This window comes from Aspergillus uvarum (genome assembly GCF_003184745.1).
Source record: "Aspergillus uvarum CBS 121591 unplaced genomic scaffold BO82scaffold_15, whole genome shotgun sequence".
NCBI classification, from domain to species: domain Eukaryota; kingdom Fungi; phylum Ascomycota; class Eurotiomycetes; order Eurotiales; family Aspergillaceae; genus Aspergillus; species Aspergillus uvarum.
The window spans coordinates 350,945-374,919 of NW_020291312.1; the positions used below are offsets into that span (position 1 = coordinate 350,945).

The window sequence follows — 23,975 nt, forward strand, 5'->3', positions numbered from 1 at the left end:
AGGGAGTTTGAGACAGGCTGATCAGAACTATAAGGAAGGAGGGCAGAGTCCAAGGCTATCATTCTTCTGGGTCGCCGCCACTGTTCATAGAGCATTCAGCGCGTGTAGTGTCGTTTTGATTCACATGTCTTTAATCATCGGCGCGGACAGCTAAAGTACCATGTCAATGCCGCTCGCTGGTCGGTAGATCCACGAGAGCCTGAATAAGTCTCACGATTCAAGCTTGCGACTCTTGCAGGCGAATCGTAGAGAGAGGCTGATCTCAAAGGCACGGAAAGTCTCGTGTCACGTGTACCGGACAAAGATGCGCACCCCATTCAAAGGATAGTTGCCTAGTGGTCGTCTCGGTCTCTTCCGGTCCTTGATCATCTGCACCACCAATTTAACAGAATACACCCAAGCCCGTTAGCAGGATGGACTCTGCTGTCATGTCTCCTGCTAGACTGCTAGGCAGTCAACTTCTGTGAAGTGCCGTGCATCCCCCCATCCGTGTCTGCGCCGGTCTAGCCAAAGTCACGTTGCTGGCCATTGTGGACCAATTGGACTTGTCCATGCGGCGGTAGTTCTCTTACAGAAACGTGGGTAAGGTATCTGGCAGAGTGATCCCTGGGTTTGAGTAGTGGATGGCAATGAGAATAGCACACGCTATTAGGATTATGGATGCTAGCTGTAGGTTGACCAAGTTGTCCTGCGTGATATGTGGTAGGATGTTCGGATGATGAGAAATATATTCTTTGCCGAAGGTTCTCCCTTCCCGCCGCGTATACGTACAGGACTGTGTATTAATTGGCGACCACTACTTCAACCTGATAGCAGAGTGTCAATGAAAGACATTATAGATAAACTGATTAGACTAGTCGATTCCCAATGCCAATAATGTAGTTACTAGCAGTATAGCTTAGGGCCGGTGAATCTGAATTACAGGGATCACTGACAAAGGGACTAGCTACACACAACCAGCCAATTACCCATGATATGCTCATCTTGTACCCCATAGAAGGGTGCATTACATTAAGACTAGTCCTTTTCAAGGACCTATTATCTATATCAATGATGCGTCTGAAAGGTGTAAATCACATCAAATCAGGCTGGCTGACACGGCCAGGCACGGAGCAACGACATTTGCAGGAGCCCAACCCCCCCTCCAAGAAAAACAGACAAGAGAAGTACAGTAGAGAGTGGAAGGTGAGTAGAGGAGATAAGTGGAAATGCCCAGGGAAATTCGGATTGCACACAGTAAAAGAAGAGAGGAAGACAAGGACGAGATTCCAAGAGGCAAGATTCATGATCCCAATGCCATTGACCAAACGCATGCTCTGCTCCAATCCACACAAAAAGAGATAAAGGAAATATTAAAACAATCTTCTGGCTCTTGACTGTCGCTACCCGACCCGAGAAAACTTCAGATAGATGCTCGTTTACGCCGTTCCAGCCTTTTGGTTCAAGATAACGTATCACGCCCAGTATGAGAGGTCAAATAAAATGGACAGAATGACAATAGGAAAGGGAACTGCATATGACAGGATACAAGAGAGCTGAAACGACCAGTGTTAGTAATGCAAGGAATTGAAAAAAAGGGTTGGAACACGAGAGGAGGAGAGAAATATCCCCAAGGGGGACCCTTTCAAGCTCCAGTCTTCTCTCCAACATTATACACATCTAAAAAGAAACCCTTAGATTCTTCTATCGCGTTCTTTTGCCCAAGGCTTATTTCTTCTTCTGCTGATTCGGTACCTGCTTCAGAATGTCGTCGAAGCTCATGTTGGGGTTGAATCGACTGACGGGTCGAGCCGGGGGATCCAGCGGGGCTACACCCGCAGGCAGTGGCAATGCTTCTAGACCCGGATAAATTGAGGTGCGGTGCTCTGCTCTCCGATTCAAGACTGGGGAGTTGAGCCGAGGAATTGCAGGTGGAGGAGGACCAAGACTGCCGGGGGTCATGAGGGGAGTTGGCTGCCCGCCCGAGAGCTGTTGTTGCTCAGACGATGAGCCTGCTGAGGATTGCTGGCCTTGGTACGGTGAAGACAGCGAGGACTCGTTGTCGTATGGGTCCTCGATCGTCGGAGGCGCTAGAATAGCATCCTTCTCCGCCCATTGTTCCGCCACCTTCCAGCAGTGACTGCGGCGGTAAATGCCTTCCACACCGTTGATAACCACATCGGAGGGCAGACTAACCACACCAGCGCCATTGGCCACGCCAAACCAACTGCGGGCCGTCTTACCGTCGTTCTGTATCCAGGGTGCACCACCGCGGGGCGCAATGCAGAGGAAGTACTCCACAGCATCCGTGTATCGGACGTCTTGCACATCAACCACCACCAGGGGCAGGGATTGAATGACACAGTACAAGAAAATCCATTGTCCGCAACGCATGTCAATCATGTCATTGATGTTCTTGCCATGCGCCGAACGGCGCTCAAACTGCATGAAGGATTCGATGAAAGGGGTGGGCTGCAGACTCTCGCGGGTGTAAGAGCCCATGAGAACGGCATTGATGTCCGCATCCTTCAATTTCTTCGCTCGCTTCTTGGCTTCCTTCTTTGCGTCCATTGGTTTCCGCTCGAGCGTCTGCAGCGAGGGGAACTGTGGAATATCGAATGGAATAGGAGGCTGAACTGGAGGAGTGCTTCGATCATACTCGCTCAGAACCTGTCTGAGAGCCCGAACCATTAATTCATCAGGGTCGGAGGTCTCTGTTGTTTCCGCTGCCATGTCCACCGTGCGGGTGGTGAGGGCGGCCCGGTCGACCATCATATCGTAAAGGTTGGCGAAATCATTGTAGAGATCCTTAACAACCTGGCGATTGAGTCCACTCTCCTCGAATTGATTCTTCTTCGAGCGAGCTTTGGGAGGCCAGGATCCGTACTTCTGGCGATAGTACTGCATCGTGAAGCGTCGGAAATCCATGAACGCCATTTTCCAGTTCTTGAACCGCACCACCTTACTCTCAACCGACGTAGCCGAATTGGCGATACCAGAGAAGACGGAAGGGAAGTCAAAATCGTCGAGCTTACTGTACAGTACCCGGAGACGGGTATCCAGATCGATGAAACCTCGCTCCAAGCGTTTCTGAGTGACGGGATTGATAAGGCCGTACTTGGGACTTCTCAGTTGCTTCAATTCGTCCAGCTTGCCAACCCCGTGCACGAACCCCTCGAGGTAGAGAGGGTAAAAACGCAACCGTTCACCCAGAACGATGGCCTCGATGGTTTTCTCGCGGCTCTTGCGCACATCTGCCAGTCGCAGTTCCTCACAGTAGTTGCCAAAGCTGGTCGTCGCAGTCTCGCCAAAATTGGAGCCATCGAAGTTGGTGAATTCAAATCGAGAGAGTAGCGTTGCAACGTCCATAAAGATGGAAAAGAGGGATGGAGATCGAGGCGTTGCAATCAGAGATTGTCCCAGCAGGAAAGCGAAAAGGTTACGGAACAAAAGGAAGTTTTCCAAATCCTCCCCGGTGAGTCGAGTGTTCGGGTTGGAAACGTCGCTGTTCAAGGGGATAGGAAGGTAGAGATGAAGCTCCTGGAACTCTTCGGGATTCTCATCGTCCATGTAGGCCAGTCGTTGGCTCCCAGAGCTGTCATTGTCATTATCGGCCAAGCGATCTTGAGGTGTCAAGGGCGGTGACGCGGGGCCAACCACGGGGCTATTCAGAGACAGATTGCCTGTTTGTTGCTCGAGAGATGTGGGACTGCGAAGCTCGTTTCCGCGAGCAAGGAAATGGAGGGAGGGAGATTCCGCAAAGACCGTCGAATGGACCTTGAACGAGGCCTGCCGGCCGGTATTCTGGGGGAACAGGTATACGTAGGTGTCGCCATTTTCGTTCCACAGCTCAGGGATCTAGCGTGTTTCCAATGTTGGGTTTTAGTAAACGCTAATGAGCGGGCTAGCCATGCACGAGCGAGTCCCGCGTCCGGGGACCATCGGTACACACATACCTGTTCTCCTCGAGACAGAGGTTCCAGATCATACAGAATTTTCTGCTCTAGGCCAGCAATCCAAGCACTGGGCATGGCTGAGGTGCTGGCGCGCGGATCAGCCGAGCTTGCACGAGCTCGCCCGGGCATCCAGCTACGCCGCTTAGAAGATGGGGTGCTCGGGCGCGAGTCCGGACCGGCGCCTGGCACAAACAATCCCGCCGAGCTGGACGGTCGACTCCCACTACGCCCGCGACCGCTACTCTGGGGTCTGTCGGAGGAGCCGGGGGTGCTGGTGGCCAGGTCCTGATTGACGGACAGTAGGGATGGAGGCGGCGGCAAGGGTTCGTCCAAATCAAAACCATCGTGGGGACCGGGGGGAAGAGGCGGGCGGGTCTCGCCGTAGTCGCTTTGAGGATTAGAGGCTACACGAGCTGATCGGGAGGCGCTGCGAGGACGTGCATCCTGCGGTAACTGGTCGGGGGACGCTTTCGGGATGCTCGGAGATGCAGGTGAGGAGGGTGCCGAACTATCCCTGGTCGAACCCAAGGAAAACAGCGACGATATGCGCTTGGCCGATTTTACCGGAGCGGACAGCATGTTCGGAGTCGCTGCGTAAAAAGAAGAGAAGCAATCGTCAGCCCCGGAGAACGAGAGAAAAGGCGTAGCGATGGTTGAACGGGTGAGTGGGGAAGGAAGAAGACATGAATAGCGAGAATGGACAATGAGAATGGAGAGGGAGCGGAGTGAGGAAGTGAGAGTAAGATTGGGGGGGGGGAGAACCAGAGGGTGCAAGTTGAGTGACAGGAAACTTCACCCCTCCACCGACGGAGGAGACCACGGGTTCGCGAAAGGCAGGCAGGAACCGACGTACCTTAACCAGTTTAACCAGTGAAGTAAGAAAGAATGTTACCAACCATGCGCAAACTCTCCCAGGCGGTCCAGGGACAAGTTTGGTCGAGGAATTCGGGAGGGTTTGGCGAGGAAAGGGCAGGCAATTCGTGCGAACTGCTTCGACGTGCCCTGAGGAATGGATCGACAGGAGGGATCCAGTAGAAGAGGAATGGATGCAACTTTCGATTTTTGGGGTGGGGAGGAAGTGGGAGGGAGAGGAGAGGCAGATTGTCAAGAAGAAGGTTTAGTACGTGGTACAAAGAGAAAAGAGAAAGAGGGAGGGGGTTATAGGTGTCAGTAAGTGAGAGTATATTAGGAGGATGAGAAGGAGAAGGAGGAGAGGATGGAGGCGGGGAGACGGAGGGTTGAGATAGATGATGATGAGGATGAATTATAGGGGATGCTGTATAGACGAACACATTCACAAACAGACACAAACAGACACAAACAGACACAGTCTCTCTTTCACTCCTCTTCTGTACGCTCTGGGAGACGAAAGAAAAGAAGAAGAGACGATGTGGAAGAATATGGAGAGAGCGAGAGCGAGAGGGAAAAAAAAATAATAATAAAAATGATTGAGGGTCAAAGAGCGACAAGTGACAGAAACCAGGACGGTATTGAGAATACCTGATTTGGTAGTGGGGGAAGCTGCGCGATGGTCGTATTGATGCTTATAGTGGAGGTATCACGCAAGTAATAATGCACTGTCCTGGAGTATTTTTAACCTTTCCGGTGGAGCCGACGGTCGGCGAGGAATTCAATTCGCATCAAAACCGACAACAAGACTTTGGCACCCATGGATTGCACCGTAAGAGACTATAGACCTTGTCGCAGGCGATCTAATCAAATCATGAAGCAACAAGAAACAGATGCAGTCTTACACCTGACTAGAGAAGACATGAGGATTGTCTGTCTGCCTGTCTGATGTCCGTCTGTCCGTCTATTCTTATTTATTCAGAGTTATCCGCAGCCACAGTGATATACTTGTGCTCCGTACTCTGCATTGATTAGATTTACTGTATTGGCCCAGGCGGTAAAATCCTCCATTGATCCCATCCTGGTTCGCCTGTTCGTGTTGGAGAAACGAAGTGAGAAAGAAAGAAGAAAAAAAAAAAAAAAGACAAAAAAACAAAAAAGAATGAATGAAAAAATGAAGAAAAAAAAATGAAAAGTGATTGTTGACCTTACTCCTGCAGCTGCCTCTTGATGCCTTCGTAAAAAGGTGCTGACGACGAGGGATCATAATTTTTATTTTCTAATTCCGAAGAGTAATGTTTTGTGAAGTCGGCCCCGGATATTCCCACCTCCTGCTTCTTCTTGACCTTCTTGAACTTCTAATGGATTCCTTTTAGTGGAGACACCCCCATTTAGTCTTCTCTTAGCATTTTGCCCTTTTGCCTTTTTGCCCTCTTGCCCTTTTCTCCTTCCCCCCCAAATTCATGATGACTATTCTCCTTTCCACTCCTTGTATTATTTATTGTACTTGATTTCGGTTAGCCGGACCATCGGGTATCGGAATCAGAGTAAGTGTAGTTGGCTAATTTACAACAGCACCTAAGAAATTTCTGTCGTTCCTGATAGATCATCCTGCATCTGATCTGATTGCGCCATGCCTGTCTGCGGCAAAAGTGGACTGCGAGGGCTGCGACGAGGCAGTGTCAATCTGGTTCAGGAGGCTGATGGCCTCCCGCTGACTCCTTGGCTAATCAGGAGAGCCTCAGGAGAGCGCCCTGGCCGTGCAAGTAAATTTAAGAACGAAGAGAGAAAAAAAAAAGGATATCTTACAGATGAGACTTGACTCTTGCGTTGGCTGGCGTGGTGGTAGATGCCTACGTATTGCGAAGTCGGATCGTTAATTCGGATAACTTACATAGTACCTTACTGTACATACAACAGTAGGCAGAAGAATTTCTGTAAGTTAACGCTCCGCCAGGTGGTTGGGCTCACCATGCGATCATGACATCCATGTTTCCAAGGCAGTATTTTCGATCTCCAGTCCCCTGAGGAATCGATGTTCAAGTTCTCTCCATCCCTGATCGCATGTCGGACATTCGGAACGATGCAATTTCTAACTCAATCACGACCTTCAGTGTCCTCCCGGTCGCAGTTAGACCAGCCACCTTGCCTTTGCTTTTGAGGTTCTTTTATATACTTGAAGCACTGGGTAGGTTGCCACAATACGAACCGTGGCCCCTCCTTGCCCCTTGAGTATAATAAGCACCATGTCCCATAGTGAAAAGGGGATGTCAAGACCTGGTAAACAAGGGGGTAGCAGGATAACTAGATACAAGCCCGTAAGGAAGACCGCACTGCATATTTGCGCCTGCTGTGGGCACGTCATGCCGAATTCCAACGGAGAGACCAACTCTATCTTCTCCGGCTGGTCAGTGACTTGAATGAGCCATAGAACGGGGTTCCTTTCCGGATGGTGGAGGAAGAGCTCGAAAGAGGGTCGTGGGTACGGAGTACAAACTAAGTTAATGGTTCACTATGCCATCCTTGCCAATGGATGAAGTGATCATCTGGTAATGCGTCCGCCATCCATTCCCATTGGGTGCTGCATAGTAGGCATAAACCCCGAGAAAGAGCGTGTGTTCTTCCAGGGCAGGCAGGGCAGGCAGGGCAAGGTGCAGTGCCCCCCCGCTGGCGGCGGCGGCGGCGGACTAAGAATAGATCGGGATCACGCATGGGATTAGATAAACTTGGAGACTAGACTACGTACGGAGAACCAGGCACAGTACTAGGTACCGAGTACCGAAGGTGTGTATGCGCTAGTAAGGATTCCTCTTCCTTTTTCGTCCGACTTGGTCAATTACCTATATCTTCTACATAGTATCATCTGCTCAGTTACCTAGGCATATTGCATGATCTGTTGGAGGCCTCAAGGCGACTAACTACACATGACTCAAACATGAGTACGTACTCTACGTACTCATGTAGTATGCTACGCGTGGCTGGTCTTTTGAATGTTGATCGTTTGCTGTGGGGACTTCCACCAAGAACCATGAACCAACAATAAAGAGATCTCGACTCGGGCGCGGGATTACCTAATCAGCTTGGGGTGCAGGATTCACAGAGTATTGTCTGTACCAATCTCCAATCTTGCGATTGTTCTATTGTCTCGCCACTGACCAGTGAATCCCTCTGGTGGTCATCGGGATTCCAGGTACCTCGTACTTCAGGTACTGTACAACGCAAATTTGCAGCCCCGCTATCGGCCCTGCAATGGCTTGAACTTACTATGTAAGTTACTCTGTCCTTCCGTCCATCTCCGTCCATCTCCGATGCCCCTCTAACAGAGCTGCCACTGCCAGGGCGAGGGGGCTGGTAAGCTTGGCAACCCGACCCCTCTCTGGAGGAGGGGCAAGTCTGCCTGTCAACCTGTCAACCTGACTACTTCGTAGACTCTCTCAGCATCATGAGCAGTGGATATTTCAGGACGGTGGTTGGGTTGCGGAGTTTCAACCTCCAACAATGACAACATCACAAGGAATGTCGACATACGCAAGATGGATTACTGGTCCCATGGGACGAGCCTACTACAGGGCCGCCGCCCATTGTTCCTCCACGCTTTATCAGGCCAAGTGCGGGCGGTGGAGACCAGACCTCCTGGTGACGACTGTGACGACCATGACGACCACCCTCCATGGACCCCTCCTCTCAAAACATCTTTCGTCTGTTTACAGCAAGTGTTAACGTCTGGGCCTTTGTGAAACACGATTTTTGACGACTTTCCATCGACATCCATGGTTGTCATCAATCTTTCTCGCGGGTGGCCCAACCCCGCCTTGCTGCCCACCGCCGCCTTGGCCTCGGCCTCCGCCACGGTCCTCGCCTCCCCGAGCATTTGGCAACCAGCCTTGCAATACGGCCCTGACGAAGGCTTTCAGCCGTTGCGTGAGCACGTTGCTCACTGGCTCACGGAATTCTACCAGCCACGAAGTCCCATCTCGCCGGATCGCATCTGTATTACCGGCGGGGCTAGCCAGAACCTTGCCTGTATTCTTCAGGTCTTTTCCGATCCGGTCTACACACGCAACGTCTGGGTGGTCGCCCCAACATATCACCTTGCAGGTCGCATCTTCGATGATGCTGGCTTCGCCGACCGCCTGAGGGCGGTGCCTCTGGATGCGGCGGGTCTGGATCTGGCTTATCTGCGAGAGGAGTTGATTGCTGCTGAATTCAAGGCCTCCCGTGAGCTGAACCTGATACCGGTACGCTAGGATCTTCTTTTCCTCTGCCCTTTCAATATTTCCTGTGCCTGCTCCGCGGAGTGGGCGGTAGTGATCATAGATTAAATAATACTAACTTTTCAAAGGAATACAAACCAAAGCGATCATGGAGGAAGATCTACAAACATGTCATCTATGCCACGCCTACCTTCTCGAATCCCTCCACTCTCACTCTGTCGCTGTCGGACCGCGAACAATTGGTCCGTCTGGCGCGTGAGTTCGACGCTGTGATTATCACCGACGATGTTTACGACTTCCTACAATGGCCCGCAGAACCAGCTGCACAGGAGGGACAGCCGGAACACGCACAATTGCCCCGGATTGTGGACATAGACGGATACTTGGATGGCGGACCATTGGATGAGTGGGGCAATGTAATCAGTAACGGGAGTTTTAGTAAGCTGATTGGAGCTGGCATGCGGACTGGATGGGCGGAGGGAACGGAGAAAACGGCCTATGGTTTATCACAGACGTAGGTGATCGGGGACTGTTCGAGTCTCGAAGCCTGCTTCGTACAAGCTGACATCGAGGTTGCCATAGGGGATCGAGCCGATCTGGGGGAGCACCCTCCCAGTTTTCCGCCTCCATAGTCGCCCAATTGTTTCCTACACGGGTCCTCCAAAATCATATCAAGAATGTGCTGCAGCCGGCATATGCAGCTCGATATAACCGAATGATGTTTGCTATCAGTGAACACCTGGTACCTCTGGGCGTCACGCCGTTGGCTCCGAGAGGGACCGCAGGGGGATACTTCATTTGGCTTCAACTGCCTACTCCCCTTCGAGCAACTGAACTGGCTTTGCTCGCACTTCGGGAGCACGACGTCGAAGTGGCGGCAGGGAATATGTTTCGCGTGCAAGGCGATCCCGTGACGGACAAGAACGATTTCGATAATGGGATGCGTCTTTGTATTGCGTGGGAGGATGAGGACCAGCTTGAAGAAGGTGTGCGACGACTCGGGTGCGCTATTCTCCAGGTCTTGCAGAAACAATGAGGACGATCTCGGCGCATCAGCTGCCCAAGTAGAAAGGTGACTCAGACTGAGCCATATCGAGCATTTTAAATCGCGCAGGCGCGGGCGTGACCAACACGAATGTCAAGGTCAGCTTTAAAAATCAGGTTGCCATAGAACGTAGTCAAAGGCGCCTGATAGTCGTTGATGGGGGCTGAATGGATGGTATTAAGCGTAAAGCCGACGCGGGGAAGGGGCAGCTGACATGCTGCGTTGATAAGGTAGTAGTTCGTGGCCGGGCCGAACTGCAACGCGGGGACAGAACATCAGTCAGCCAGGGGCATGAGGTCTGGAAGTAGTTCCGTGACGAAGACGGACAGTGGCAGAGACGGGCTGTACTTTTGGACAAAGGGAAGTACCGCCTTTCTTGAACGAAAAGGAATGAAAGGACGCGTCAAATAGTAAAAAGAGGCCCTGGCGAAGGGGTGAGGGAGGGGGGATGGGAACTTAGCCACAGTCCGGTTCTCGGAGACACCACATTCTTGCCGCAAGTGTGTGCTTTGTCTCGAGCTTGGTTGGTGGTGCCTTGCTCTAGGCTGCTTATTGTTTGTCGTCTTTCTTGTGGGCAATCGAATGGCTGACGATATGAACTTGATTCTTGAATTGACTACTCCGTACTAAGCACTGCTAGAGATGAGATCAATGAGATGGCTACCTAATGGCTTGTGCATCGTGAGAAGCAGAATGTCTCGGGTAAAGGCCAACTAGCGGGACTATTTATTGTCTAGTGGTCGATCGGCGACCCAGTGGGTGTGTGCCTGAAACAAAAGCTTGACGGCACTCGCGATATTGGATTTGGACCCATTTAGTTACACTCGTCGATGTGAAGGCGATGAAGATGGGGAAACAGTCCCCTCAGGGTTTTAGTAGGTTGTCAGGGTCGTTGAGAACTTATCACCTCTTGTTTCTAATACTATAGTAGGTTGCCCCGAGAGTGCGTTTCTCTGCAGCAGCCTGCAGCAGGGCCTGGAGGTTGTTGACCTTCTGAGCCTCGTTCTTTGTTCGTTGTAAACCAGGGGGGAAAAGAAGTGGGGCGATGGAAATCTGGTCTGGTCTGGTGTCCTGAGGCACCCACTTGCATCGGGACCAGACTCCCTTCCTGTACTCCGTAGTAGACCTTCAGAGCCATACCTATGTACTAGCTACCTAGTAGTCACTTTTACCTACCCATCGCGTCACGTCTATCATGTCCAAAGAGGTTGAACAGTCTCCTTACTATCGAAAACAGACAATCGGTCAGCTTGATCGATAAGTATTCCTAACCCTTGAAACAAACGCCAATACATTTAGTCTGGAACCTACAGCATTACTGCCCAGACCCCCCCCTCCGCCGGTTGACCCGTGGACGATGAGGAATGTCACTCGCTACGCAGCATCCTGGACAGCGGAAGGGTGTGTTTGCGCGGCGCTGCCCTGGCCTACTGGGGTTCTATCTCATGCCATTCTTAGGGCCCGGTTCTCGATAGGATTCCAGTCATGCAGCCTACGCGCGGGACGAGAGCGAAGCAGAGTCGTCGATCTGCCATAATCCACTGGATTCTGGCCACGGCGGCTATGTTGATCCCAGGACAGTCCTGTTATTTATCTCATTCAGTCCGCTGATCGGCTGACTCGCGCTCTTTGCTTTCTTCTCTCTCTCTCCCTCCCTCCCTGTGTCTTTTTTTCCCACCTCTAGACTGTGGGAATACCTTCCTTCTCCTTCTACCATACACTCTCTTGACCCTCATTGTTCACTTTTCCTAGGACACGTCCGGGGGAATCTGGAACGAGGCTCTATTGTAGTTGTTGTGTGCTCATTTTGCGATCACCACTCGCTCCTTTTGTCAGGTGTGAGTTGTTTATCTCTGTTCGGAAGGGAGCAGACTCCGTCACGGCTCTCGAATCGCTCGCTTGCGACCGTCATTTGCACGTCCAAGGTTCTGCACGGGTGCACCGACGAATATCAGACGGGAAAGGTTCTAAGTTCTAGGTAAGTGCTGACTGACGACTGGATCTAGTCAGATGCTTGGTTGGCCTGGAACTGGTCATCATCCCACTGCAATCTGCTGGAGTGGCTCTGGAGTGGCCCGGGTGGCTCCAATCAGACTGGGAAATTGTACTGACTGGCTCGTGTAGTCTTGCGGCGATTGTTTCAACCCCTGAGCCAGGCGTTTCACGCGTGCCTTCGTCAAGGTTTATTGGAGGCTAAGAATCAAGTGCTTGAGGGGGTGCCGCGGTGCCACAGGTACTTTTCTGCCACTGACTGTCCGGCTGAGCCAATCAAGCCAGGGCGGTAATCGGGCGCTACTGTGATTGTGGATTCAGTTTCCCAGTGTTGGTGCTGTTAGTGCCAATAGTGGAGAGTTGTGATCCTGCCTAAGGCCACGAAGGTTTACTCAGTGCCTGGAAGGACCCGCGCCGCGACGGAACCAGCACCAGTCCATCTCGGGGTCGAGCCAGTCTTTTAATCTACTGATTGTCCCTCCTCCAGCTCGTGATTCTTCACAAGCCGGCTTGCTTTCTCTTTCTTGCTCCCCTTCGCTCCCTATTCTCTTCGTTTGTGTTCCTTCCTCCTGCAGTGTGTGTGTCACACGGTGTGAGATCCTGTGTTCAGTGCCTGCAGGTTTTTGGCTACAACATAGTTTGTGTGTTGTCGCATTCATTCATTGATTTATCCTTTGATCTTTCCTTCATTCTACTTATACTTTGCTTGGCCTGCCATTCTTTAGTCATTCCCCTCTTGATTTTGCTTTTTACCACGGTCTTCAGTTTGGAAGCTGCGAAAAGACTCCTTCTGACTGGGTCTTGTGACGAATATCGCTTCGTCATCCGATCTCTGTTTTGATTTTTGGTTCAGCACCGGTTGCTGAACTGTCTCATTGCTTCCCTGCCTGCCAGTCAGCCGGGTATATTACTGTCCTTCTCCACACTTTCGTTGTCTCTGCAGGCTCAGTGACAGACATCTACAATCCCAATCATGGCTGTTTTGAACACATTTGTCATGCTCTTCGCGGCCCACATGCTGCTGTTACTCGGCCTTCCGGCCGGGCTAGTCTCTGCTGTCCCCATGAAGGGAGACTTGGAAGCCCGTGGGGAGCTGAAGGCTCGCGACTCGACCTACTGGGTGGCTGATATTACACGTCAAGGAACTGTGCCCTTTGGTAACAGCTCGAGCTACCAGATCTTCCGCAATGTGAAAGATTTTGGTGCCACTGGTAAGTTGAAGGTGCTTGATGATGAGGAGACTATATGCTAACAGGCAACTGTTAGGTGATGGTTCTACTGATGACACTGATGCGATCAACAAGGCGATCTCCTCCGGTAACCGGTGCGGCCAGGGCTGCGATTCCTCGACTACCACACCGGCTCTCGTGTACTTCCCTCCCGGCACATATGTTGTATCGACGCCCATTGTGCAGTACTACTACACCCAGCTGGTTGGCGATGCCAATCAGCTGCCTGTGCTGAAGGCGTCTGCCGGCTTCACTGGTATGGCTGTGATTGATGCGGACCCCTACACCAACACTGGCGCCAATTGGTATACAAACCAGAACAACTTCTTCCGTGCCATCCGCAACTTCGTCATTGACCTCACCGCCATGCCACAATCCTCCGGCGCCGGTATCCATTGGCAGGTTGGCCAAGCCACCAGTCTGCAGAACATCCGGTTTGAGATGATCAAGGGAGGAGGTGCCGCCAACAAGCAGCAGGGTATTTTCATGGACAATGGTTCCGGCGGCTTCATGTCTGATTTGACTTTTAACGGTGGTAACTATGGTGCCTTCCTGGGTAACCAGCAGTTCACGACCCGCAACCTGACTTTCAATGGCTGCAACACTGCCATCTACATGAACTGGAACTGGGCGTGGACCTTCAAGTCGGTGACCATCAACAACTGCGGTGTCGGTCTTAATATGTCCGCTTCTCCCTCAAACCAGACTGTTGGCTCCGTTTTGATGCTGGACAGCAATTTCACCGGCACTCCAATTGGTATCGTCACTGCTTTCAGCTCTGACAGTATCCCTACCGGTGGTGGCGCTCTCGTCCTCGACAATGTTGATTTCACTGGTTCCAGCGTGGCTGTGGCCAGTGTTTCAGGCAGCACGATTCTTGCGGGCGGCTCTGTGGTCGATAATTATGTTCAGGGTAACGCGTACACGCCCTCCAGCACCCTCAAGAAGCGCTCGCCTGCTGTCGAAGTCATTGTCGAAACCATCACCACAACCATCGAGGTTTGTCCTGCCGATTACACGACCGGATCCGTAGCCTCCGCCTTCCACACGGCTGCTACCGAAGCTACGCTCAATGGTGCCGAGGCCACTGCTGTCACTGACCGTCGCCCCCACACAGGTAGTACCTGGGGTAGTTCGGAGGGCACTGCGACAGGCCAGTCCTGGCCATCCGTCGTGGAGACATCTGCATCACAGCCGACTAGCTACCAGTCTGGCTCTGATGCCGAGGAGTCTTCTCCCGCGGACGGCTCATCTGAATCAATCGCCCAACAATCTTCGCCTGCCGGTGAGACTTCGGCATATGGCTCTCAATCAAGCTCTGGTGCGCAACAATCCTCTCCCGTTGGTGGATCTTCTGGCTCGAGTGCCCAGCAGTCCCCTGCTGGCGGCTATTCTAGCAGCTCCACCCACGTTCAAGGCTCGTCTGCTGCTGTTGCTTCGTCCGCGGCCGCCACCTCTGCTCATGCTTCCGGATCTTCCGGATCTGGTACCTGCGCCTACAAGACGGTCACCAAGACTCGCCTCGAGACCACAGTGGCATCTCCAGCCAAACCCAGCGCCCTTTTGAATAGTGACGGTTCCCTGTTCGAGAAGTCCAAGCCCTTGTATGAAGACTATGCTGCTTCCTCTTTCATCAGTGTCAAGTCCGCCGGTGCCAAGGGTGACGGCTCTACCGACGACACCGCTGCCATCCAAAAGGTCCTTGACTCGTGCACAGACGATCAAATTGTCTACTTTGATCACGGTGCCTACATCATCACTGATACCATCAAGGTCCCCAAGAATGTCAAAATCACTGGTGAAATCTGGCCGATGCTGATGGCGTATGGTGATAGGTTTTCCGACGCGGAGAACCCTATCCCCATGCTCCAGGTCGGCGAGGTTGGCGAGAGCGGCTCCGTTGAAATCAGCGACCTCATTGTCGAGACCAAGGGTCCTGCTCCTGGTGCCATCCTCATCCAGTGGAACCTCAATGCTGACTCACAGGGCTCGGCGGGTATGTGGGATGTTCACGCTCGCATCGGTGGATCTGCAGGCACTGAACTTCAGAGCGACACCTGCACCAAGACACCTGACCAGACCACCAGCCCCAACTCGAACTGTGTTGGCGCTTTCCTTCTCTTCCATGCCACCGAGCAGTCCAGCGTTTACCTCGAGAACACCTGGTTCTGGACCGCAGATCACGAACTCGACTTGGCAGACCACAACCAAATCAACATCTACAATGGCCGCGGTGTTCTCCTCGAGACTCAAGAGTCCGCCTGGTTGTATGGTACCGCCTCCGAGCACAACCAGCTTTACAACTACCAGGTCTCCAATGCCAAGAACGTCTTTATGGGCCTCATCCAGACTGAGACGCCCTACTACCAGGCGAATCCCAATGCCCTCACTCCCTTCACTCCTAACACCACCTGGAACGATCCTGATTTCTCCTACTGCACCACCGACTCATGCCGCAAAGCTTGGGGTCTTCGCGTTCTCAGCAGCTCGGAGACTTACGTCTACGGTGCGGGTCTCTACAGTTTCTTCGACAACTATTCGCAGACGTGTCTCGACACAGAATCCTGCCAGGAGAACATTGTCGAAGTGGACTGCTCCGATGTGCACATTTATGGTCTCAGCACCAAGGCCAGCACCAACATGGTGACTTCGGCCAGTGGAGACACGCTGGTGCCTCAAGAGGGCAACGAGAGCAACTTCTGCTCGACGATCGCGTTATTTGAGTTCTCGTCTTCCTAGACGCCGTGTTCTTTTTAAGTTTATTTAGTGGTTTAGTCGAGTGAGTTTTGTCTCTTCTCCGTCCTTTGTAACTTGCTCTGGTGGTAGCGGCAGTAGAAGCGTCTAAATTGGCTTAGAGGGGTGGTTATGTGTTAGATCTGAAGATAAAGAGTTGATGGGGTGACTGTCGATAGATACCATTTTGTTCACTTTAGTTAGACTGAATTAAAATAATACATGGTCGCCATTCCACCTTCTGCATGCTGCATGTTGTGCCTGACTGTACTCCGTACTGTAGATACCAACAGCCTAACCGAGGAGGAGGGCGGACCGACGGCCGAGGCTTTTCTTTTCCCCAGATTCTCCCCCGCAAGGTGTCGACTCCCGCCTTCTCCTTCCCTTGACAACCACCATATTTGTTCGTTCTCTTCACCTCGACCTTTAATTATCATAGCTATGTCTTATAAAGATATCTCTCACCGCAAGCAACTTCAACTGGAGGCGCAGATACCGCACCAGTGGCGTTTGGAAGCCTCGCAGATTCCACCCGGCCTGCTGTCTCCGGCCGACTCAATCACGAACACAAGCCAGTATGAAGCCATCAATGTTATGGACATTCCTCAAACATGCGGACTTCTCACCTCAGATGAGTTGCATATTACCGAGCAGTACGATGTACGCTCCTTGCTGGATGCCGTTCGTGAGAGGAAGTTGACTGCGAAGGAGGTAGTCCACGCCTTTTGCAAGGTAAAGCTCTAATCCCGTGCTACCGTCTCTCACCCTATTCTCATTCAAGGCACTTGCAGCGAGCCGCAATTGCACATCAACTCACACGTTGCCTCACGGAGCCTGTCTTCGAGCAAGCCCTCCAGCAAGCTCAAAAGCTCGACGAACATCTTCAACGCACCGGCCAGCCCATCGGTCCCCTACACGGCCTACCTGTTTCCATCAAAGATTCATTCCATCTCACCGGCGTAGACTCCACCACTGGCCTCGCTGCCCTGGCCTTCCACCCAGCAGCCCAAAGCTCTCCGCTCGTCAACCTCCTCACCTCCCTGGGCGCTATCATCATCGCTAAAACCAACGTCCCGCAGACCATGGGCGCCCTCGATTCATGCAATCACCTGCTTGGCCGGACGCTTAATCCGCTCAACCGTCGCTTGACCGTCGGCGGTAGCACGGGAGGTGAGGCGGCCCTGCTCGCAATGCGCGGGTCGATGGTCGGCTTTGGCACCGACATTGGCGGTAGCATCCGGATTCCCGCCATGTGTACCGGGCTGTACGGATTCAAGCCCAGTGCCGGGCGCGTGCCGATTGCAGGAAGTCAAGAGGCAGGAAGCCTGGCCGGCAAAGGGAAGGTCAGTCTCCAGCCGGTAGCTGGGCCTCTGGCCCGCTCGGTCGCAGATCTGGGGGTCGTGATGGCCGAGATCGTGCCTCGCACGGAGCTCTTTAGTGAAGAGGGAATCCCAGGCAGATGGTTTGATAGTAGCGTGCTTGGTTGTCCTGGACTGGTTGGAGGTTCTGTCGACACTCAGGTTCAATATCCCTCTGGCGAACGCAGAAGTTTCACCATCGGGATCCTCCGTCGCGATGGGCTGGTCGAGCCTTTTCCACCTGTCGCCAAGGTCATCAACGAGGTAGCACAGTTACTGCGCAAGACGCCTGGAGTCAGGGTCGTGGAGATCCCTGTGCCTCCTGCTCTGAGCAAATGCCAAGGTATTGCCGGTCGCCTGATGGGGGTGGACGGGGGCAACCCGATGATGGATCTGCTGGAGAGTACCGGGGAGCCCTTGATACCCTGGCTGAAGGGCCGGATGAAGCGGGGTCGAGAAATGACGCTCGCGCAGGTAGGCGAGTTGCAGGCACAACGGGCCCAGGTTGAGCGGGAAATGCTGCAAATGTGGACCTCGCGCGGGGCGACACCAGATACAAGTTATACTCGAGACATTGATGCGATCATTCATCCGGTCGCGCCGCACCCAGTGCCGGAATTGGATCGGTACAATGCGGTTGGGTATACTTCGTCCTGGGTGCTGCTTGATTACCCGGCGGGCACAGTTCCCGTGCGCTCGTTCAAGGAGGAGGATCTGGAGCTGGGGACGGAGATGACGGCACCGGTTCTGGGAAGCTGGGATAAGGCTAATCGGCTGCTATGTATGTTTCTTCTTCGATTATCTTTTCCTACTGGATACTAATGGTCAACAGGGAACCAGAAGACTGTGGATCGCCGAGTGTACTTGGGTTCGCCGCTGAGTGTGCAGGTCATCACGCCCAAGCAGCGTGACTACGAGCTCTTCCAGGCCATGGAGCTGATTGATCGAGTCGTGAGGGGAGATGCGCAAGTTCCTGCCATGCTTTGAACAACATCGATAGAGCCGTTCAACCTTTTTCTAGGCTATTAAATTAATACCTCGACACGTCCCTGCCAAAGAGGTGATTCAACATCCAGCGAAACGCAACTCGGACCTTATTTCTCCAGCTGATGCTCATGGTCAGATACGCTGAGTTCCACACCAACCAAGCGGTCCGACCCTTCAGCCCCTCTGGGAGGTACTTATGGTGCTCTCCCTTTTCATGCGGAATCTGCAACAGGGCGTTCGCATTTCCAATGTAGGCCAACGTACCCATGTTGCGGAACGAGAATGGGGCCGTAGGCTGCGAATCTCCCCGGTTGAGACGATTAGCCAGCCACTTGGCCTCCTGGAAGGTCGCCTGTGCCGTCGCTGGTGGCGCGCCTTTCTCTGGCATGGCGTTGTCCCCCAGGGCAAACACATCTTGCAGCACCACTGTGTCCCCACTCTCGTTCTCCAGCTGCACGCGCAATTGCTCATCTACCAACAGCGCTCCGACTTTCGGCGCCTTCTTGACATGCCACGCGGACCGTTGCACGACGTCCTCACTCGGTCGACCGCTTCCATCCTTGAACAAAGCCGACTCGTCTGGGAATGCTTGGATGTCGGCCAAGGCATCTCGAACGAAAGGATTCATTGCGTTCCCCGTCGCCCAGACACACATACCTACGCCGACCTCGCCCTCCTCCTTCGTAGTCAGAGTCAAGCACCGCTTAGGATCCATCTCGGTGGGCGCCTCCTCCCCCGGGGCGCCCCATCGCAACCCTTCCACATGATGTGAAGCTTTGATGTCCACCCCTTCCTTCCGCATCGTATCCATGGCATATTTTGACAGCGACTCATCGAACATCGACAGCACCGTCGGCGCCACATCGTACAGCGAGAGTCTCGGAATGCCCTTCAACGAGGGATACAGCGCCATGAGATCCGCGGAGATGAAATCCCGCAGTGCCGCGGCCAGCTCCGTCCCGGTGGGCCCCGCGCCGACGATGGCGAAATGCAGCAGCCAGCGCCGCATCTCCGGCGAGGTGGTGGGCAAGACGGCCAGCTCGAAGCATTCGCGCACGCGGCGCCGCACGCGGCGCGCATCGCCCACATCCTTGAAGAAGAAGGCGTTCTCGCGCACGCCGGGCGTGCCGAAGGTCCTGCTGACGGTGCCGACGGCGATGACCAGCTTGTCGTAGGGGACCGCGAACGTCTCCCCTTTCTCCCAGGTGCGCGTGGGGGATGCTTGAGGGGGCTGGGATTCGCCGTCATCGGTGCGCGGGGACTCGGTCACCCCGCTCTGGACAACGGTGGCCTCGCAGATGACGGTCTTGGAGGCGAAGTCGACGGCGCGGGCGGCGGCCTGGATGAAATCGACCTTGGCGTGGCGGTCGCGCACGGGCTCGACGATGTGCGAGAAGTCGAGGGAGCCGCCGGCGGTGTCGGTGAGGAGCGGGGTGAAGACGAAGTAGGAGCGCGGCGAGATGATGATCGGGGTGAAGTGGGCGGGGGAGAGCTTGCGTGAGAGGTTGTATCCCCCCCAGCCGGAGCCGAGGATGACGACTCGGGGCTTGTCGGGGTTGGGGATTGGAGTCGGTGGATTTGAGGTAAGTGTTGCTAGGAGTCTGGCTGTGGCCGTGGGTGTGTTTGCTGATGTGAGTCTAGGTGAAGTTGTGGTAGATCGGGCATGCTTGTCAACTCGTGGTCTGCAAGCCAGCAGCGACATCGACCTTCCTCTTTCCTTGCCACTGCCCAAGGTCGAGGATGATGTCCAACTCTGCAGTCTAGCAGGAGCCCTACCCCCAAAGGATGATGATAAAATCCGTCTCATATTGTATGTCCAGTCCGTACACAGCGATGATACAGGACCTGCGCTCAACTAAACTGAACCCGACCTATCACTAGAACCACAAAAATAAAAGCCACAACCCCCGTCTAGAAACCCCAGCTTATATAAAAGAAAGGTATCTCGGTGTGCATCGGAAACCCAAACCTTCTACTCGGATTGACACATGATGAGATCATCCCTTTTCCCTTTCTCCTTTCCCTAGGCAGCTTCCATCCATGGGTCCAGAACTCCCGAGCCCGTCCATCTCTTGGAACTTCCGAGTCCCGAGACAAGATCAAAGAAGAAGGGAAAAAAGAAAAAAAGATCCCTATTCCTTCCGCTTCCGCTGGCTTACAAGAATGAAAGGCGTGCCGGTGAGGATGGTGGAGGTTCTTTGACTCACCGAGCTCGGTTGGGATCGGGGATCGGGGGCGTTCGGGAACGGGATGGGTTTAGGTTTTGGGTCGGTGGGCGGTGGGTCTGGGTCTTTGGAGTGTAGTTTGGTGTATACAGTAGTTCGGTACTTGAGTGGGTTTCGGAGGTGGATGTGGATCACATGTGTTTTCGAGGGTGAGATTGTTGTCGTTGTGCTTGGGTTTGTGGTGACGGGTGCATGAATGAGGATGCAGGCAAGAAGGAAAGTACAGTACTGTACTAGACTATAGTTGCCTACCGGTCTGTAGAACTCTTCTCGTCGCTATCCCTCAAGGTACGTCTGTCTCCCAGGACTTCACCAACCCACCTACCAAGGCACCCAAAAGCCTTAGAACGAACCATTGGCCTTCTTCCTGAGAGGGGAAGAGGCAGGTAGGGAATGCGTAGACGGAAGATGGTCACGCAGGTAGTACTTCGCGAGATCTGAATGATAGGATGGCAGCTGATGGGATAAGGTTCAAATAGGATCCACCTGTAGGATCTATAGAATCCTTTTCATCTTGTACATTAAGGTACGGAGGACGACGGTTCGAACATTCCGTAGCCGCACTATCACAACTACTGCTATAATCCCTATGAGCGATGAGTTCCTCCTAGGCCGTACTGTATCCGAAAAACAAACCAAAGTATGCCTTCGTCTCACTCCGCCTCAGTATGAATCATCATCATACTTGCGGTCCTATATGATATCGTAGCAGAGCTCCAGGCCTTGTGGTAAGACCCATCACTCGAATACGCTTCTAGGACTGCAGCTGCCGACATGGTTTCAACGGCTCATCTGCTCATTTGGTCTCAACCTCATAATCAACTTTGGTGATTGGAAAGCTACTTTTAGGAGTTGCTAGCGAGCGCTCGACCCTGTCTCAGTTAACCTTTGTTGCTCGTGCGGCGAGAAGTCTCCGCCATGTTGAGGCTTGAGACAGGCGAGGCAGAAGGTGCTCAGGCCTCCGTTTTGGAAAGAAGTATGTTTGCAGTCCAGCTGGAGGATGCGTCTTGTTCTTTGTTGACCCCAATTGAGATCTTGGGCATGGGAGTGTTTTGGTAAGAATACAGACAACTGGGTAAACCCTATTAGACATACTGACGGCTGTTTTGACCTTCACCGATGCAGCAGGACGCTCAGCTCCATAGATGGCGTATACAGTGTTAGCTCACTTTGATCACCCTGGTCTTTGTGTCATGTCTTTCTTTGTCACCATAATGATCACGTTCGAGACTTTAGGATCTCGATGGCGTTCGTTCGATGGCTTGGGAATGGGAATGGTAAGATGGCTGAAGGAGATGACGAGACCAGCCATCATCGACTTGCTTGCACTGAATGAGTTTTAGCCTATGAGATGGTATCGTTCTTCAGCTACCTTCCGACGAAACGAGATTAGTTAGCGGGGCCGTAAGTCAGAAGCTGGCAGGCCAACAGGTAAAATGTGCTCAAAAGTGCGCATCGACTAACATGAGGGGACGAGGGAAGAGAGGAGCGAGGGAGGACCTTGGAGATCCTGCCTTGACTTTCCCCTCCATCTCCCTCTCCTCTTCTCGACTCTTCCTCATTGCCTACCGATTTCCATCTCCATTCCCAAAGAATCTCTACCCACCATCAAACAGCTGCGACCACAACACCAAGAACCACACGATGTCCCCCAAATACACCCTCCCACCTCTCCCCTACGCCTACGACGTAAGCCACACCACGTCTCCCGAATGACCCTCCCACATGCTGCACAGTTCTAACCTCACACCAGGCCCTCGAGCCCGTCATCTCCCACCAGATCATGCAGCTGCACCACCAAAAACACCACCAGACCTACATCACGAACCTGAACGCGGCCCTGGACGCCCAAACCACCGCGCTGGCCACCAACGACATCCCCGCCCTGCTCAGCATCCAGCAGAGACTCACCTTCCACGGCGGCGGCCACATCAACCACTCGCTCTTCTGGCGCAACCTGGCCCCGCCCGGCTCCCCGGCCACGGACCTCGCCCGCTCCGCTCCGACCCTGCAGCGCGCCCTCGAGCAGCGGTGGGGGTCGGTGGACCAGTTCACCGCTGCGTTCGGGACGGTCCTGCTGGGGCTGCAGGGCAGCGGATGGGGGTGGTTGGTGAGCGTGGGGGGGCCCGGAGGGAGGCTGGAGATCGTGAGCACCAAGGACCAGGATCCGGTGGTCGGGGGCAAGGTGCCGGTTCTTGGGGTGGATATGTGGGAGCATGCTTATTATCTTCAGGTATGGTTTCCCCGTTATTGATGACTGAGATGCATGCTGACGCAGGGTGGGACTGTAGTATCTGAACCATAAGGCGGGTTATGTGGAGCAGATTTGGCAGGTGATGAATTGGGTGGAGGCGGAGGAGAGGTATACGAAGGGGGTGGATGGGGCTGCTTTGTTGAAGTGGTAGTTTTCCCATAGTTGATGTCAATTCAGGGGATGATCGAAGATAGTCATCCTGTCTGGACCTTAACGAACCAAACCCCAACAACCCTTAACTCCCTACTCCCCACCATCTGGGCATATCTATACCGCTCAATCGAACCCAACCACCCCCCTCCCCATCTCAACCAAGGCATCCACCCCATCCACCGCCACCCGCACCTCCCGCCCAACAATCCCCGTCCCCGACACCCCCAACTCCAACCTCTCCGGCAACACCACCTCAATCTGCTGCCGCGCCTGCTCCCGCAGTGACAGTGAGGATACCCCTTCCAACCCAACCCGGAACCAATGCAACGGCGGCTCCCAACTCCCCCCGGCAGAGGCAGTCAAATCCCCGGATTTCCTATCCCCCACCCCCAAAAGGGTACGTATTAGCGTCGGTCCAAATACCGCAAACCCCCCCCCCCCTCAGCAGGAAACGGGACACCGGCCAGGCGGCAAACTCACTCAATCCGCAAATCCACCCCGCGAGCAGCGGAAAAGATATCCCAGAGTTTGGAATCGGGAAATCGGAAGATCGCCCTCGTCGGGCCGTCGGGCGTGCGGGGGTCGTGGCTGAAGGTGAGGGAATACGAGGAGGAGGAGGAGGAGGAGGAGGAGGAGGTGCCCGAGAGGGACGGGAAGATGATGGCGATGAGGTTGCCCGTGCTGGGGCGGGTGGGGCCGCACATGTCTCTGGATGCTTGGATGATGGTGAGGGTTTGAGAGTTCGAGGGTTCGAGGGGGGGTTGTTGGTTGGTTTGGAGTGTTAGTTTATGAGGATGGTTGAGGTGAGAATTGATGGGGTTGATCGGGATGGCTTCTTCATGATGAGAGGAAAGCATAGAACTTATGGGGAGGCGGTCTCCAAGGTGGAAATGGTCTGTGTGGCCACCAAGGTAGATACCTACAACGTAGACACTCAGCACTGGAGGTAAAGGTCTATACTCGAAGATGCTCAAATCTGCGCAAATCAACGCGGGGAGTGG

The 23,975-nt window shown here is 53.5% G+C and overlaps 8 protein-coding genes across 8 annotated transcripts; 4 read left to right on the forward strand and 4 right to left on the reverse strand.

Moving 5' to 3' along the window:
• Nucleotides 1-1,707: 1,707 nt before the first annotated feature.
• BO82DRAFT_279182 (uncharacterized protein) lies at nucleotides 1,708-4,514 on the reverse strand (the record flags this gene model as incomplete). The annotated part of the gene is made up of 2 exons (XM_025631256.1): nucleotides 1,708-3,837; nucleotides 3,936-4,514. 2 exons carry the CDS (start codon nucleotides 4,512-4,514, stop codon nucleotides 1,708-1,710), a joined length of 2,709 nt encoding a protein of 902 aa, XP_025493876.1.
• Nucleotides 4,515-5,692: 1,178 nt separating this feature from the next.
• Nucleotides 5,693-6,234, reverse strand: BO82DRAFT_38619 (uncharacterized protein). The gene has a single exon (XM_025638236.1). The coding sequence runs from the start codon at nucleotides 6,049-6,051 to the stop codon at nucleotides 5,755-5,757; it is 297 nt and encodes a 98-aa protein (XP_025493877.1). The 5' UTR covers nucleotides 6,052-6,234; the 3' UTR covers nucleotides 5,693-5,754.
• Nucleotides 6,235-8,554: 2,320 nt separating this feature from the next.
• BO82DRAFT_400431 (aminotransferase-like domain-containing protein) lies at nucleotides 8,555-10,034 on the forward strand (the record flags this gene model as incomplete). Its single annotated transcript, XM_025639180.1, has 3 exons — nucleotides 8,555-9,022; nucleotides 9,127-9,512; nucleotides 9,581-10,034. 3 exons carry the CDS (start codon nucleotides 8,555-8,557, stop codon nucleotides 10,032-10,034), a joined length of 1,308 nt encoding a protein of 435 aa, XP_025493878.1.
• Nucleotides 10,035-12,851: 2,817 nt separating this feature from the next.
• Nucleotides 12,852-16,111, forward strand: exgO (exo-beta-1,3-glucanase Exg0). The gene is made up of 2 exons (XM_025638253.1): nucleotides 12,852-13,246; nucleotides 13,302-16,111. The coding sequence occupies exons 1-2, from the start codon at nucleotides 13,009-13,011 to the stop codon at nucleotides 16,001-16,003; spliced, it is 2,940 nt and encodes a 979-aa protein (XP_025493879.1). The 5' UTR covers nucleotides 12,852-13,008; the 3' UTR covers nucleotides 16,004-16,111.
• Nucleotides 16,112-16,438: 327 nt separating this feature from the next.
• On the forward strand, nucleotides 16,439-18,342 carry BO82DRAFT_363246 (putative general amidase; the record flags this gene model as incomplete). Its single annotated transcript, XM_025636891.1, has 3 exons — nucleotides 16,439-16,729; nucleotides 16,789-18,136; nucleotides 18,188-18,342. 3 exons carry the CDS (start codon nucleotides 16,439-16,441, stop codon nucleotides 18,340-18,342), a joined length of 1,794 nt encoding a protein of 597 aa, XP_025493880.1.
• Nucleotides 18,134-20,495, reverse strand: BO82DRAFT_352742 (putative pyridine nucleotide-disulfide oxidoreductase). Its single transcript, XM_025634775.1, has one exon. It carries the CDS (start codon nucleotides 20,042-20,044, stop codon nucleotides 18,386-18,388), a length of 1,659 nt encoding a protein of 552 aa, XP_025493881.1. The 5' UTR covers nucleotides 20,045-20,495; the 3' UTR covers nucleotides 18,134-18,385.
• Nucleotides 20,496-22,211: 1,716 nt separating this feature from the next.
• Nucleotides 22,212-22,972, forward strand: BO82DRAFT_278906 (superoxide dismutase; the record flags this gene model as incomplete). Its single annotated transcript, XM_025631244.1, has 3 exons — nucleotides 22,212-22,256; nucleotides 22,321-22,800; nucleotides 22,859-22,972. The coding sequence occupies 3 exons, from the start codon at nucleotides 22,212-22,214 to the stop codon at nucleotides 22,970-22,972; spliced, it is 639 nt and encodes a 212-aa protein (XP_025493882.1).
• Nucleotides 22,973-23,097: 125 nt separating this feature from the next.
• BO82DRAFT_400436 (uncharacterized protein) lies at nucleotides 23,098-23,678 on the reverse strand (the record flags this gene model as incomplete). Its single annotated transcript, XM_025639181.1, has 2 exons — nucleotides 23,098-23,350; nucleotides 23,455-23,678. 2 exons carry the CDS (start codon nucleotides 23,676-23,678, stop codon nucleotides 23,098-23,100), a joined length of 477 nt encoding a protein of 158 aa, XP_025493883.1.
• Nucleotides 23,679-23,975: the final 297 nt, after the last annotated feature.